At 43.5% G+C, this 14644-nt stretch overlaps 2 protein-coding genes across 2 annotated transcripts in view; both read right to left on the bottom strand.

The window, feature by feature from the left end:
• The window catches only part of NGRN (neugrin, neurite outgrowth associated), a 5651-nt gene extending 3045 nt beyond the window's left edge, over nucleotides 1–2606 (bottom strand). Inside the window, exons 1-2 of the mRNA XM_012643729.1 lie at nucleotides 2399–2606; nucleotides 1873–1983 (exon numbers count right to left, since the gene is read on the bottom strand). Coding sequence (XP_012499183.1) covers nucleotides 1873–1983; nucleotides 2399–2562 — 275 coding nt within the window. The 5' untranslated portion in view covers nucleotides 2563–2606. The remainder of the gene's footprint in view (nucleotides 1–1872; nucleotides 1984–2398) is intronic.
• Nucleotides 2607–3304: 698 nt separating this feature from the next.
• The window catches only part of LOC105809852 (tubulin polyglutamylase TTLL13P-like), a 17241-nt gene continuing 5901 nt past the window's right edge, over nucleotides 3305–14644 (bottom strand). The window contains exons 9-14 of the mRNA XM_012643728.1: nucleotides 13959–14143; nucleotides 12036–12221; nucleotides 11368–11548; nucleotides 4827–5006; nucleotides 3926–4244; nucleotides 3305–3561 (exon numbers count right to left, since the gene is read on the bottom strand). Of these exons, the coding sequence (XP_012499182.1) occupies nucleotides 3305–3561; nucleotides 3926–4244; nucleotides 4827–5006; nucleotides 11368–11548; nucleotides 12036–12221; nucleotides 13959–14143 (1308 nt within the window). The remainder of the gene's footprint in view (nucleotides 3562–3925; nucleotides 4245–4826; nucleotides 5007–11367; nucleotides 11549–12035; nucleotides 12222–13958; nucleotides 14144–14644) is intronic.

Below are 14644 nucleotides of genomic sequence, written 5' to 3'. Positions count from 1 at the left end.
GCATGCCTGTAGTCCCAGCTACTCGGGAGGCTGAGGCAGAAGGATTGCTTGAGCCCAGGAGTCTGAGGTTGCTGCGAGCTAGGCTGATGCCACGGCACTCTAGCCCGGGCAACAGAGGGAGACTCTGTCTCAGAAAAAAAAAAAAAAGATACAGAAGATAAGAGGAGCCAAGGAAACTAAGAAGAGCAGCCCTACAAACAAGAAAAAAAAAAACAACAAAGAGTCAGAAGGGACTTGTACCCTGGAGTCACGGGAGAAGAGAATTTTAAGAAATTCTCTTAAATTACAGAAATGTTAAGGAGGCTAAAAACTAGAAAGTGTCCCCTGAACTCAGCAGTGAGGAAGTCACTGATGAATTTAAGGAGAGCAGTTTAAAACCAAAGCAAAAAATCAACAAGGGTAGGGAGCCTGGGAACCAGCTGGGAACAAAAGGATGAGGATAGCTTTAGGTTGACAGAGGTCCCTGAGTAAGTATGTAGGGATATGACCTAAGGCACATAGAGATTTGTGCCTGAGATGTGAGTAGACTTAAATCTAGGAATGGAAGGTACAGAGAAAGACCAAGAAGCTGAAAGAGTTCTTATTTAATGGCCTGTTTTTTCTTTGGAGAGTATTTAAAAAAAAAAAAAAGAGAGACAGGGTCTCACTGTGTCACCCAGACTGGACAGCAGTGGCACGATCATAGCTCACTGCAGCCTCAAACTCCTGGGCTCAAGGATCCTCCTGCCTCAGCCTCCCAAGTTGTTGAGATTACATACATAAAAGGATATTTACTGACCACAAAAGGGGGAGATGACAGGTAGGAAACTGGAAGGTTTGGAAAAACTGTTGTTCAAGACAGTACAGAGAGCTGACTGGGGACTCAAGAGAGAGGTACTACAGGCTCACAAAATCTTGACCAGCTCTACAGAATCCCCTCTTATTCTAAGTCTCAATTCCAGAGTCATTCTGATGGAAATGAAAAATGGTACATAACCTATGTATAACTACTTAACAATATTTATCAGAATGCAAATACATTTGTCTTTTGACCCAGCAACCCTATTTCTGGGAATGTATGTAACAATTACTCTTGGACAATGTGGAATGATGTGTATAAAAAGTTATTCATTGGAGCACTATTTGTGAGCAAAAGAATGCAAACAATCCAAGTGCCCATCATAAAAGGTGAAATAAACTATGGTTTACTATGCATCTATAAAAAAAGAATTGAATAGTTCTCTCTTCTGAAATGGAAAGACCTATAGGATATACCACGCCAAAAAAGAAAAGTGTAGAACAATATTTATAGTATGCCACTGTTTGTGATTCAGGAGGTGAAATATAAAAATCTGTATTCATATTTGCTTGTATTTACGTAAGGAAACCTGGAAAAAGACAGACAAACTATTGAAAAATAGTACTCACAGTAGACCGGGTGAGACAAATAATTCTCAATGTGTATACCACTTTATACTGTTAGAATTCTGAGCCATATGTAATACATTACCCACTCAAAACACATAAAATTTAAGATTGTCTAAGTTATAGATCCTCTCTTCAGAAAAAGTGCACATAACCATGAAAGCACCATCCCTAGACCTTAGGTTGAGAATATCAAGATCTACCATTTAGGGGTTAAATGCTGTGATGTCTGCAATTTCCTATTTAAAATTTTCAGAAAAAATGAACTGTGTCACAACATTAAAAACTATTAAATCTACATAACTGGTTTATGGAAATTCATTATATCACTCTCATTTTCTGTTGGAAAATTCCAATGATAAAAAGCGAAAATATAAAAGCAACACCAAAAAGGCCAAACCTGTGTTCTAGGCTCCCATATCTCACTTCTCATCACGGTAGATGCAATCAAAGTACCCTGTGTCTTACCGGATCTGCTCCATAGCTTCCCACGTCAGGGTTCTGGGCGGGGCACCTGGAGCCTCCATTTGTCTCCGAATTTTCTGGAATCGCATTGCTTTTTTCTGTCGTTTCAGGATGCTGGGGGAGAGAACCAATGGCAGAAGCCATGCGGAGAAGCAAGATGGGTGTCTGGAGAGCCTCAGGTTAAATCACAGAACGCCCAGCCCTCTTCTCTTTGTTCGAAAGGGCAACCGGGCCATGTCTGCAGGCTTAGAGCTGTTCTGTACACCACCCCAGAAATCTAACAGCTAGAACAATAACTGCCCGTAAGCACGCCGAATTCTCTAAACTGGTGATGAAATACGTCACTGGTGAAAGGACTCCTGGTCCCAAGGGAGCTGAACATCTGCCCCCGCGCCCCTGACAACGGGCAAGAAGAAACAAGGGTCGCTGCGCGTGCAGCGGCAGGGCACCCGGCGCCAAGGGGGCGCGGCCTGGAGCGCCGGGGCGCGAGGCCCTACTTCAGGCTGACGGACCGGGGAGGAGCCGGTACCTCTCCACCTCCTGCAGCTCCCGCTCCTCCGGCTCCCAGTCGGAATCCGGGTCCGGCTCGCGGCCGATAGGGCCCGGGCCCGCCACCCCCCGGCTCGCGAACCCACAGCGCGCGACTGCAGCGCGGACACGCCCGCCCAGCAACAGACTCAGGGTAACCGCCATGTCGATGCCAACAAGCCTCAGGCAGCCCGCGACGCCGCAGCACCGGAAGTAGGAGGGCGGAACCGGAAATTGCAGGGTGGGCCGGAAGCTGGGCGGTCACGAGTGTTTCCGGCTTCACGGGACTGGAGGTAGATAAAGGCTGGAACTGGTACGTGGCCCTCCTTTGCTGGCTGTGACTGTGGAGAGGCTTTCCTTGGAAAGCAACGGCCAAAATGAGATACAGGACGCGCCTGAAAAATGGCATAAACTTTAATAAAAAGACGGATCCAATTGTCAAGAGCCCCCACGCCCCCTGTCCCAGCGGCTGTCCAGGCCTGCCTGTCTCCGCGCAGTAGGAAGGGCTTCCCCTTGGCAATCGTGTGACGGCGACAGCCCGGTGCCTTGGGCACTCGGCTCCTCTGGGAAGGGGGCTCCTTGTCGCCGGGTAGCTTTCAGTCCTGGGCAGTACCCAAGGTTCAGACCCATCACCTAGCGATAAGCCCAAGCTAAGGCTTGAGGAGCAGAGATGAATACATGGCCGGTTTTGGCTCCTCTTGATCTTTTAGTCTTTAGCGATCCCAAAATCATCTTAGGATGCTGAGGAATTCTTGGTGACTGTGTTATGCCTTATGTAAACAGAGTTCCTGGCCAGGGCTTTTCAAACTGTAAATTGGCGACAGTCCTTCATTTAGCAAAGATTGAAGGACTTTTGTCCCTTTGAAAACCTGAGATTCTCCAGGAGAGGTAGAGATCCCTCCTGCTTTTACCTGTGCTGACTGATGTTGAGGAGTGCACTGGAACGCTGCAGCACAGGTGCAGAGGCAGTGCAGAGGGTGAGATCCCGAGTCTTGGCTGCTCTGTGTTCAGAGTTTACCATGGAGGGCAAGGTGCATTCAGTCCATGTATCACATGCCACTCTTTCCGGTTGCAGAAGATAGCCCTGCTTTGGGGTTAAAGTGGGTGGCACTGATCCTGCCAGGGCTTGGTTTATGGCTTCTAGCCTTCTGCTGGCTTGGCCTTCTGTATTGGAAACATGGATCCTGCTGAGTTGGTACTCACAGAAGAGACTTGCTCACCTCTTTCCAATTGTGGCCCAATTATCAACACAGGAATGGCATCCCATGCTTCCCTCCAGGATCTTTACCACACCTTATTGTAATTAGTATGTCTACTTATTCATTTCCCTTTTATTGAGCGTTGGGACTGTATGCCATTTCTGTCACCAGGGTCTAGTACATAGAAGGAAGTAAATAAATGGGGTCCACTACCTCCCCCATTCCCACATGCTGGAAGTGCTAAACTATATTTTGGGAGCATCCCATCTGTATATCTGCTAGTAGGAATTTACACAGTCCAAGTGACCAAAGCTGGTTTGTATACTTACGACTAGTGAGCTTGACTCTGGCACCGGAAAAACAGTGCCTCCCAGATTTCTTCATTGACAATGAACAGGGGCCGAAGGCCGATGTATCTCCTATCCACTTGAAGGTCTTGGGCTTCAGTTGGCACCAGGAATGATGTAGAATTGCGACATTCATGCTTGGCAGTGGCCCTAAGATCCTGGGGATCAATTCATGGGGCCGAACTGGATGCAGGAAATGAGGAGGGCCCTGCTCTGTGGCAGCCCTTCTCAGGAGCAACAATGGGACCAGACTCACAGATTGCATTTCTTGACTGCCTGGCCCATCCTGGTGAAATCTAGGCTGGAGGAGAAGAGCAGCCCCTTACCACCCTTCTTTGTGAGGCTGGAGTGTTCGAAGAAATAGGTAACTGAAAAATCTCTTCTAGGCCATGGCCACTATTTAACCAGTTACTCCTTTGGGATTCAACAAAAAAAGAGGACCCAACAGGTTTGCAACTAGCCCAGGGAATAGTGAATGCGGCAGCTGTTTTGTTGGCCCAAGACTGTTTACTTATCTCCCAGTAGAGCCAGGGCACTGGCAGTGCTAGGGAGAAAATTACACAGAAGCCACTGAGGGTGGTGGCCTTGTTATTTGTCAGTCATGAGTTTGGGGTTACTGTGAGACAGGATTATAAAGAGCAAGTCTCATAAGTCAGAAGGTTGGGAACTGCATGTTGCTGGATGTCATACCTAAAACAAGGGAGCTTGGGAACAGATGCAAAAGGAACCAAAAGACCCTCTCCCAAGGCTCTGTGTACTCTGCTTGCCCAGGCTCCACTGACAGATACCATCACATAAGCCTCCTTTGGTGTGACCACCACCATGTGCTGGTACCACAGCCCTTGTTCCCTTGTTCTCTAGGAGGCTTCGTAGGGACCCTCACCCGATACTCATGAAGCTTTGTCTGGCCCTGGTGGATAGGGTGCAGCATGCGAGTGATCTGCTCTACAATACCCAGGCTTCGGATGAGATTTTCCCTTTGTAGCAGAGCCTTCATCCGCTCCAGCTCCTCCGATTCCACAATCTGTTGAGGCTGCATGGTGTCCAGTTGTACTGGTAGCAGCTACAAGATACATGAGAGATAAATGCAGAATCCCCAAGGAAGAGTCCCAAACCATCAGCAAGGATGGCTGCGGGACCCCTGCCCACTTTTTTTGTTCTTTTTAAATTTTTATTTTTATTTCAGAGTATTACGGGAGTACAAATGTTTTGGTTACATAAATTGCTTTTGTATAGTTGGAGTCAAAGTTGTAAGTGTGCCCATCACCCAGATAGTGTGCATTGTACCCATTAGGTGTGAATTTACCCATACCCTCCTCCCCCCTCCCTCTTGCTTGATTTCCAATGAGTTTTATTTCTATATGTGCACATAAGTGTTGTTTGATTAGTTCCAATTTAATAGTGAGTACATGTGGTGTTTGTTTTTCCATTCTTGTAGTACTACACTTAGAAGAATGGTCTCCAGTTCCATCAGGTTAATACAAGAGGAATTAGTTTACTGGGTTTTTTATGGCTAAGTAATACTCCATGGTATACATATACCACATTTTATTAATCCACTAATGTATTGATGGGCACTTGGGTTGTTTCCACATCTGTGCAATTGTGAATTGTGCTGCTATAAACATTTGGGTGCAAGTGTCTTTTTTATAAAATGCCCTTTTTTCCTTTGGGTAAATACCCAGTAGTGAGATTGCTGATCAAATGGTAGGTCTACTTTTAGTTTTTTCAGGTATCTCCATACTATAATACTTTCCATAGAGGTTGTACTAGTTTGCAGTTCCACCAACAGTGTAAAAGTGTTCCTATCTCCACATTCATGCCAGCATTTGTTGTTTGGGGATTTTTTGATAAAAGCCATTCTCACTGGAGTTAGGTGATATCTCATGGTGGATTTGATTTGCATTTCCCAGATGATTAGAGACATTGAATTTTTTCATATGTTTATTGGCCATTATTCTATCTTCCTTTGAAAAGTTTCTGATCATGTCTTTTGCCCACTTTTTAAAGGGGTTGTTTGAGTTTTTCTTGTTGATTTGCTTGAGTTCTTTGTAGATTCTGGTTATCAGCCTTTCATCAGATGTAGAGCATGCAAATATTTTCTTCCATTCTGTAGGTTGTCTATTCACTCTATTGATTGTTTCCTTGGCTGTGCAGAAGCTTTTAACTTGATCAGGCCCCATTTAGTTATTTTTGTTGTCTCTGTGATTGCTTTTGGGGTCTTCTTCATAAATTCTTTGCCTAGGCCAATGTCAATATGAGTTTTTCCAACATTTTCTTCTAGAATTCTTATAGTTTCATGTCATAGGTTTAAGTCAGTTATCCATTGTGAATTACTTTTTGTGAGTGGTGAGAGGTACAGATCCTGTTTCAGTCTTACACATGTGGCTATCCAGTTTTCCCATCACCATTTACTGAATAGGGATTCTTTTTCCCAGCGTATGTTTTTTTCTGCTTTGTCAAAGATCAGTTGGCAATATGAGGATGGTTTTAAATCTGGGTTCTCTGTTCTGATCCATTGGTCTATGTCTCTGTTCTTGTGCCAGTACCATACTGTTTTGGTTACTATAGCTTTGTAGTACAGCTTAAAGTCTGGTAAAGTGATACCACCAATTTGTTCTTTTTGCTTAAGATTGCCTTCACTATTTGGGCTCTTTTCTAGTTCCATACAAAGTGTAGAATTATTTTTTTCTAGATCTGTGCAAAACGGTGTTGGTATGTTTTTTTTTTTTTTTTTTTTTTTAGACAGAGTCTCACTGTGTTGCCCAGGCTAGAGTGCCGTGGCGTCATCCTAGCTCACAGCAACCTCAAACTCCTGGGCTCAAGCGATCCTCCTGCCTCAGCCTCCCGAGTAGCTGGGACTACAGGCATGCGCCACCATGCCAGGCTAATTTTTTCGATGCATTTTTAGTTGTCCGATTAATTTCTTTCTACTTTTAGTAGAGATGGGGTCTCGCTCTTGCTCAGGCTGGTTTCGAACTCCTGAGCTCAAACAATCCGCCCGCCTCGGCCTCCCAGAGAGCTAGGATTACAGGCGTGAGCCACCGTGCCCGGCCTGGTGTTGGTATGTTAATGGGGATTGCATTGAATCTGTAAATCACTTTGGGTAATATAGACATTTTAACAAATGTTGATTCTGCCAATCCATGAGCGTGATATGTTTTTCCATTTGTTTATATCCTCTGCGATTTCCTTCCTCACTATTTCCTAGTTCTCCCTACAGAGGTCCTTCACCTTCTTGGTTAAATATATTCCTAGGCATTTTATTTTCTTTGTTGCTATTGTGAAGGGTATTGAGTCTTTGATTTGATTCTCAGCTTGACTGTTGTTGGTGTATAAGAATACTACTGATTTGTGCACACTTATTTTATAAGCTGAGACTTTGCTGAATTTATTTATCAATTCCAGGAGTCTCTTGGCAGAATCTTTGGGGTTTTCTAGATATAAGACCATATCGCCAGCAAAAAGCAATAGTTTGACCTCCTCTTTCCCCATTTGGATACCCTTGATTTCTTTCTCTTGTCTAATTGCTCCGACTAGGACTTCTAGCATTATGTTGAATAGAAGTGGTAACAATGGGCAAACTTATCTGGTTCCAGTTCTAAGCGAGAATGTTCTCTGTTGTTCCCCACTCAGTATGATGTTGGCTGTGGGTTTGTTATATATGGCTTTTTAAATTTTGAGATATGTTCCATCTATGCCTATTTTGTTAAGAGTTCCTATCATAAAAGGGTGCTGAATTTTGTGAAATGCTTTTTCTGCATCTGTTGAGAGGACCATAAGGTCTTTGTTTTTGCTTCTATTTATGTGGTGAATCACATTTATAGATTTGTGTATGTTGAGCCATCCTTGCATCTCTAGGATGAAGCCCACCTGGTCCTGGTGGATTATTTTTTTGATGTGCAGCTGAATTCAATTTGCTAGGATTTTATTGCGAATTTTTGAATCTATATTCATAAGGGATATTGGTCTGTAGGTTTCTTTTTTGTAGTTGTTGTGTCCTTTCCTGGCTTTGGTATTAGGGTGATATTGCCTCTGTAGAATGAGTTGGGAAGGATTCCTTCCTTCTTGATGTTATGAAATAATTTCTGCAGTATAGGTACCAGTTCTTCTTTGTAGGTCTGGTAAAATTCAGCTGTGAAACCATCTGGTCAAGGAGTGTTTTTTTGTTGGAAGATTTTTTATTGCTGCTTCAATTTTGTTACTTGATATTAGTCTGTTCAGGAGTTCTATTTCTTCCTGATTTACCCTAAGGAGGTTGTGTATTTCCAGGAATTTGTCCATTTCCTCAACGTTTTCAAGTGTATGTGCATAGAGATTTTTATAGTATTCAGAGATGATATTTTGTATTTCTGTGATATCAGTTGTAATTATCTCCTTTTTCATTTCTTTTTTTTTTTTTTTTGAGACAGAGTCTCACTGTGTTGCCCAGGCTAGAGTGCCATGGTGTCATCCTAGCTCACAGCAACCTCAAACTCCTGGGCTCAAGTGATCCTCTTGCCTCAGCCTCCTGAGTAGCTGGGACTACAGGCATGTGCCACCATGCCCGGCTAATTTTTTCTATATATTTTTAGTTGTCCAATTAATTTCTTTCTAATTTTAGTAGCGATGGGGTCTCGCTCTTGCTCAGGCTGGTTTCGAACTCCTGAGCTCAAACAATCCGCCCACCTCAGCCTCCCAGAGAGCTAGGATTACAGGTGTGAGCCACTGCGCCCAGTCTCCTTTTTCATTTCTGATTCAGCTTATTAGGGTTCTTTCATTTCTGTCTCTGGTTAATCTCGTGAGAGGCCTGTCAATTTTCTTTATCTCTTCAAAGAACCAACTTTTTGTTTCATTAATCTTCTGTATAATTCTTTCAGAATCAATTTCATTTAGTTCTGGCTCTGCTCATTTAGTTATTTCTTTTCTTCTGCTGATTTTGGGACTGGTTTACTCTTTTTCTAATTCCTTGAGACGATTCATTAGATTGTCGATTTGTGATCTTTCTGTCTTTTGGATATAGGCATTTAAGACTATGAATTTTTGTCTTAAGGCTGCTTTTGCAGGATCCCATGGATTTTGGTAATTTGTGTCCCCTTTGTCATTTAGTTTGAAGAATCTTTTGATTTCTATCTTAATTTCCTCCTTGACCCAATAATCATTCAGCGGTTGGTTGTTTAATTTCTGTGACTTTATGTAGGATTGAGTGTTTCTGTTGGGATTGATTTCTGATTCCACTGTGGTCTGAGATGATAGATGGTATAATTTCTATTTTTTTATTTGTCGAGACATGTTTTGTGGCCTAGGATGTGATCAATCTTAGAGAATGTTCCAGGAACTGATAAGAAGAACATATATTCAGTAGTTTTGGGGTAGAATGTTCTGTAAATGTCTATTAGGCCAATTTGTTCTAGAGTCCTGTTTAAGTCCATTGTTTCTTTGTTTATTTTCTGTTTCGAGGATCTGTCCCATTCTGTCAGTGGGGTGTTGAAGTCTCTGGCTTTACAATGCTTCTATTTATCATTTTGTTTAGATCAAGTACGATTTGCTTTATGAATCTGGGCACACCTGTGTTAGGCGCATGGATATTTAGGACTGTTATGTCTTCTTGTTGAATTGTTCCCTTCACCATTATATGATGACCATTTTTGTCTTCTTTACTTTTGATGATTTGAAGTCTATGTTATCTGATATGAGAATGGCTACACCAGCTTTCTTTTGGTTTCCATTTGCATGGAATATTGTTTTCCATCCCTTCACCTTGAGTCTGAATGAGTCCTTGTGGGTTAGATGTGTTTCCTGGAGACAGCAGACACTTGGCTTGTACTTTTTTATCCATTCAGCCAGCCTATGTCTCTTGAGTGGGGAGTTCAAGCCATTCACATTTATTGAAAGAACTGATAAGTGGGGTGGATTTCTGTCCATCCTGTTGCATAGAACTTTATTGCTTTGTTTTACCTCTTGAGCCATTGTGTATCTGGGCTCTGACCTTTAGCTTTTCGATGGTTTTACACTGGTGGGTGTCTATTGTGCTGATCAGTATATAATGCAGATTTGAGTACTTTCTGTAGGGCAGGTCTGGTGTTGACAAATTCCCTCAGTGTTTGCTTGCCGGAGAAATTATTTATTTCTCCCTCATATGAGAAACTTACTTTCGCAGGATACAAAATTCTAGGCTGGCCATTATTCTGTTAGCGAAGACTGAGAATGGGGCCCCAGTCATCTTCTGGCTTGTAAGGTAGGTCTCACTTGGGAAGTCTGCTGTTAGTCTGATGGGTTTTCCTTTGTAAGTTACCTGATGCTTTTGCCTTATGGTTTTGTAGGAGTTCCTCTTTTGTGTTAACTTTGGCCAGTCTGATGACTATATGTTATGGTGATCACCTCTTGGTGATGAATCTCCCAGGAGTCCATTGTGCTTCTAGTACCTGAAGTCCAGATTTCTAGCAAGACCTGAGAAATTTTCCTCAAGTATTCCCTTAAAGAGGTTTTCCAGCCCTTGTGTATTTTCTTCTTCACCTTCAGGGATGCCTATAATTCTTATGTTAGGCTTCCTTACATAATCCCATATTTCTAGTAGACTTTGTTTGTTCCTCTTATTTCTGTTCTTTCTCTGTGACTGACTTGTTTAATTCAAAGGTGTCATCTCCTAGCTCTGAGATTATTTCTTCTTCCTGATACAGTTTACTCTTAAGGCTTTCCACACTGTTTTGTATTTCCTTGAATGAATTTTTCATTTCCAGAAGCTCTGCTTGATTTTTTTTAATAACTTGATTTCTTTAGTGAATTTTTCATTTCCTGCATTGTTTTTGTGAGTTTTGTGTTAGGTTTCTATTTTCTCTTTTATTTCATTGAGCTTCCTTACAATTCCTATTTGAAATTCTTTATCAGTCATTTCAATATTCTTGTTTTGGTTGGTTTCCATTGGTATGGAGTTATTGCTTTCTTTTGGGGGTGTCCTTTTACTCTGATTTTTCATGTATCAGGAGATCTTTCACTGATTCCTTCTCATCTGGAGCAGCTTTTTCTTCTTATTTTTGTATTTTCTTTTGATTAGATAGTGGCACTCCCAGTTTAATCTCTGAGACAGTGGATGGTGCTTGTGGATGAGACTCAACTACACCCCATATAATTGAGTCAGTAAATGCTGTAAAGGGCATGCAAATTGACCTCCCTGTCAGTAGGTGGTGTTTGTCAGAAGGAACAAGCTGCAGTGTTGTTTTGGGGGACCCCTGCCCACTCTACCTTCATCCCTTCCCTGACTCTAGTGTAAGGTTCCCTTTGCTGTCCATTCTCTCACTTCCTGTTCCAAGAGGTCAGATTCAATTTATTGATTAGGAACTCATCTCTCTCTTGTGCAAGGGGAGGAGAGGATAGCAGAGATTCCCTTCTCTAGTAGTGCTAACCCACTTCCTGCAGAAAGATAAGAGCCACAAAACTTCTGACACCTCTTTCTGCCGGTTCCATTTCCTGTAAGCCAAGTGGGTGGAAAGGCCCCGGAGCCCTGCCCTGGATCGGCTCTTCTCCCCAGCTGATTCACCCTGGTTCTGGTCCTTGTTGTCCTTTCGCCTCTTAGTGCTTGAGGTCTCCTGCTGTTCTTGCTTAAGGCGGATCTCTTCCAGTTGCTGCCTGACAAGACACAGTGGCTTCAGACACTGGAGAAATTATGTTGGGAAGAAGAGGGGTGAGGGAAAATGGGGACAGGGAAAAAGTAGGAAGTTATGATCTGTTCTTGGGACTGATGGAAGAAGAATGAGGGGGAAGATGGGCAAGAGTCATTAAGAGTCTCAGCAGTCTCCAACCTTTTTGGCACCAGGGACCAGTTTCATGGAAGATAATGTGTCCATGGACTGGGTGCGGTGGGGAGGCAGAGCTGAGGTGGTGATGTGAGCAATGGGGAGTAGCTGTAAATACAGGTGAAGCTTCACTCACTCACCCGCTGCTCACCTCCTACTGTGCAGCCCAGGGGTTGGAAACTGTAGAAGAGGCTGATAGAGTTTACATCTCCAATCCTCTTTCCTCAAATGCCTGGCTTCCTCTCCCACTTCTGGGGAGCAGGGCACCATCAGGATTTGCCCCCACCCATGTGTACAGAGGAGCTTGCAGCGCAAAGTACCTGGCACACTCCTCTCTGGCCTTGGAAGCAGCAGTCTCCTGGAAGAGGGAGCCATTGTGCTTGAAGAAGGGTGCATACTTCCCCGTGTCAGGCCCAGGGTAGATCCTCCGGTATCCCCCCAGGTGCGAATCCTCATATTGTTCCTGGTCCAGCATTGCTGCATGGGATGACTCAATTTGTTCTCGCCTGTGGAAACCAAGCTCAGGGTGAGCCAGAGGAGGGCTGTGAGAATGTTAGTAGGGTAAGGACGGCTGGCTAAGGCTTTGAGACACTCCTGCTGGCTTCTGGGTTTCCTGGGCCCCTGCCCACATAGGGAAAGCTGCCAAACCCGTCTTTGGCCAGCCCCACATATGTGTAGCCATGAAATTAGGCTTGATTTCCAGAAATCTGATTTTCATCACTAAGTACAGAGGGGTTCACTCGTAAGCTAGCATTCCAAGTTATCACAATATTTTAGGTTTCTCATTATAAGAGTAATACATGTTTATTACAGAAAACTTAGAAGACCAAAAAGAAAATTAAACCCTCATAATCTTACTATGCAGTTAGCATATTGGTTATGAGTATGGGCTCTAGGGCAGACCTCCTGAGTTTGAATCCTGGCTTTGCCACTTACTAGCTCATGTGTGCGTTTTCTTTCTTTCTTTTTGTCTTTCTTTGAATGAAAATGAGATTGATCATACAACAATATTTTTAAATGGCTGCCTGTTGTTCTATTGTATGATTGTACTTTTGTTTATTTAGTCCAATTACGTTCAACCATTTTTCCCCATTGAAAGACATGATTCATAACACTCAGGTACACAGTCTAATCTCATGAGAATACCCAGGGTATTGACAATTAAATACTTCACTCCCATTCATCACACAAGCATTCGAGTGCCTACTGTGTGCCAGGCCCTAAGGCTATCATGGGGAATTGAATACAGACTGCCCCTGCATAGTGGACTGCAAGTGAGGAAGAGTGATGTGATTGTAGGAATAACCATAAATCTACTCAAATTCATTTTTATGTATCATTAACAAATTATAATTTTAGTATCAGTAACCAATTACCATTTTGCAATGAAAACAACAATGGGTAACCAACACTGATTTTAACAATTCCCTATTATTGAATGACTAAACTGTTTTCTGTGTTTCTTTATTACAAAATTTCTCAGGAACTGGTTTCTAGAAGAGCTTTGTTAAAAAAACCAAACCAGCTTATCAAACCACAGAAAGCTCCTTTGGTGCTAATATGAGAATGGCTCTAAAATACATTGCTAAGCAGGGTGCAGAGAGTGTAAATGTTATGCAACTGTCTGGGTAGACAAGGGAGAAAAATATTTTGTACAAATACATATATATGCATTAAATTCTTGTGAAAGTATACCATGATACTAGGAACGTTGATTGGTTCCAGGAAGGAAAACTGGGTAGCTGGAAAATGGTAGGAGAAAGACTATATTCACTGTATCTTTTGCATTTTGAATATATTATCTTTGATATGAGATGTATTATCTATGCAAAAATAATTGTTTTTTAATAGCTAATCAGCCCCAGGCTGCCTTCTCCTTCTAAAGAAGGACTTTTACTCTCAAGAAAGTGATAATAAAGAACTGGCTGGGCACTCGCGCCTGTAATCCCAGTACTTTGGGAGGCCAAGGTGGGAGGATTGCTTGAGGTCAGGAGTTCAAGGCCAGCCTGAGCAAGAGTGAGAACCCCCCATCTCTCAGAAATAGAAAAATTAGCAGGGCATGGTGGCATAGACCTGTAGTCCTAGCTACCTGGGAAGCTGAGGCAGGAAGATCACATGAGCCCAGGAGTTCAAAGCTGCAGTGAGCTATGATGACACCACTGCACTCTAGCCTGGGTGACAGAGTAAGACCCTGTCTCAAAAAAAAAAGAACAAAAGAAACACATGTCAGACACCCAATGCACCTGGCTTCTCGTGGCTGTTGGTGGCACTGGAAAAGCCGCTCCTTGACTCGCCGCTTGTCCTCCTCTATCACCTTTCTTTTGTCACAGCCTTGGAGGTTGATAAGGGTCATGGCATCACAGAGAAGTGCATCCTTTACCTCTTGATCAAGGCGTGAGTCCGTGGTGAAGCTTGGAGAGTGGTTTACCTGCCAGGAGGAGTCATTACCCACCCCCCTCCTAGACCACCTGAGCCGGTAGTAGTCTCTAGGAGGCCTAACTAGAGTGTCTGGGAGAGACATCCCCCTCCTGTGGCCTCAGCCAAGGAGGCTGGATGCTCTGGCTCCAAGGCCACAGGACTCTGCCATAGAGATCACTCCAATTCACAGAATAGTGAGAGTAAATCAAACAGCCTGACTCTGCAGGTATGGTGTCCCTAAAGGCAAGGCTTACACTAGGAACCCTGGGATCCAAAACCTGGATTCCTCTGAAAGAGAAACCACCAAGATTTGACTCAGCAGGTCAAAAGCAAAGAGATCTTATGCCTTCTTCTGGTTCCCACCCATGCCAGGGCTTCCACGTCCCCCATTCTCTGTTCCACCCCCCTGAGCACACTCCTATCCCAAGTGTCCTGTTCAAAGAGGCCTCTAGGCTGGGCATGGTGGCTCACGCCTGTAATCCTAGCACTCTGGAGGCCGAGGCGGGCAGAT

Source organism: Propithecus coquereli, unplaced genomic scaffold (genome assembly GCF_000956105.1).
Source record: "Propithecus coquereli isolate 6110/MARCELLA unplaced genomic scaffold, Pcoq_1.0 Scaffold20, whole genome shotgun sequence".
Lineage (NCBI taxonomy): Eukaryota > Metazoa > Chordata > Mammalia > Primates > Indriidae > Propithecus > Propithecus coquereli.
The sequence above is the reverse complement of the archived record's forward strand: the minus strand, read 5'-3'. Positions and strand labels throughout refer to the sequence as shown.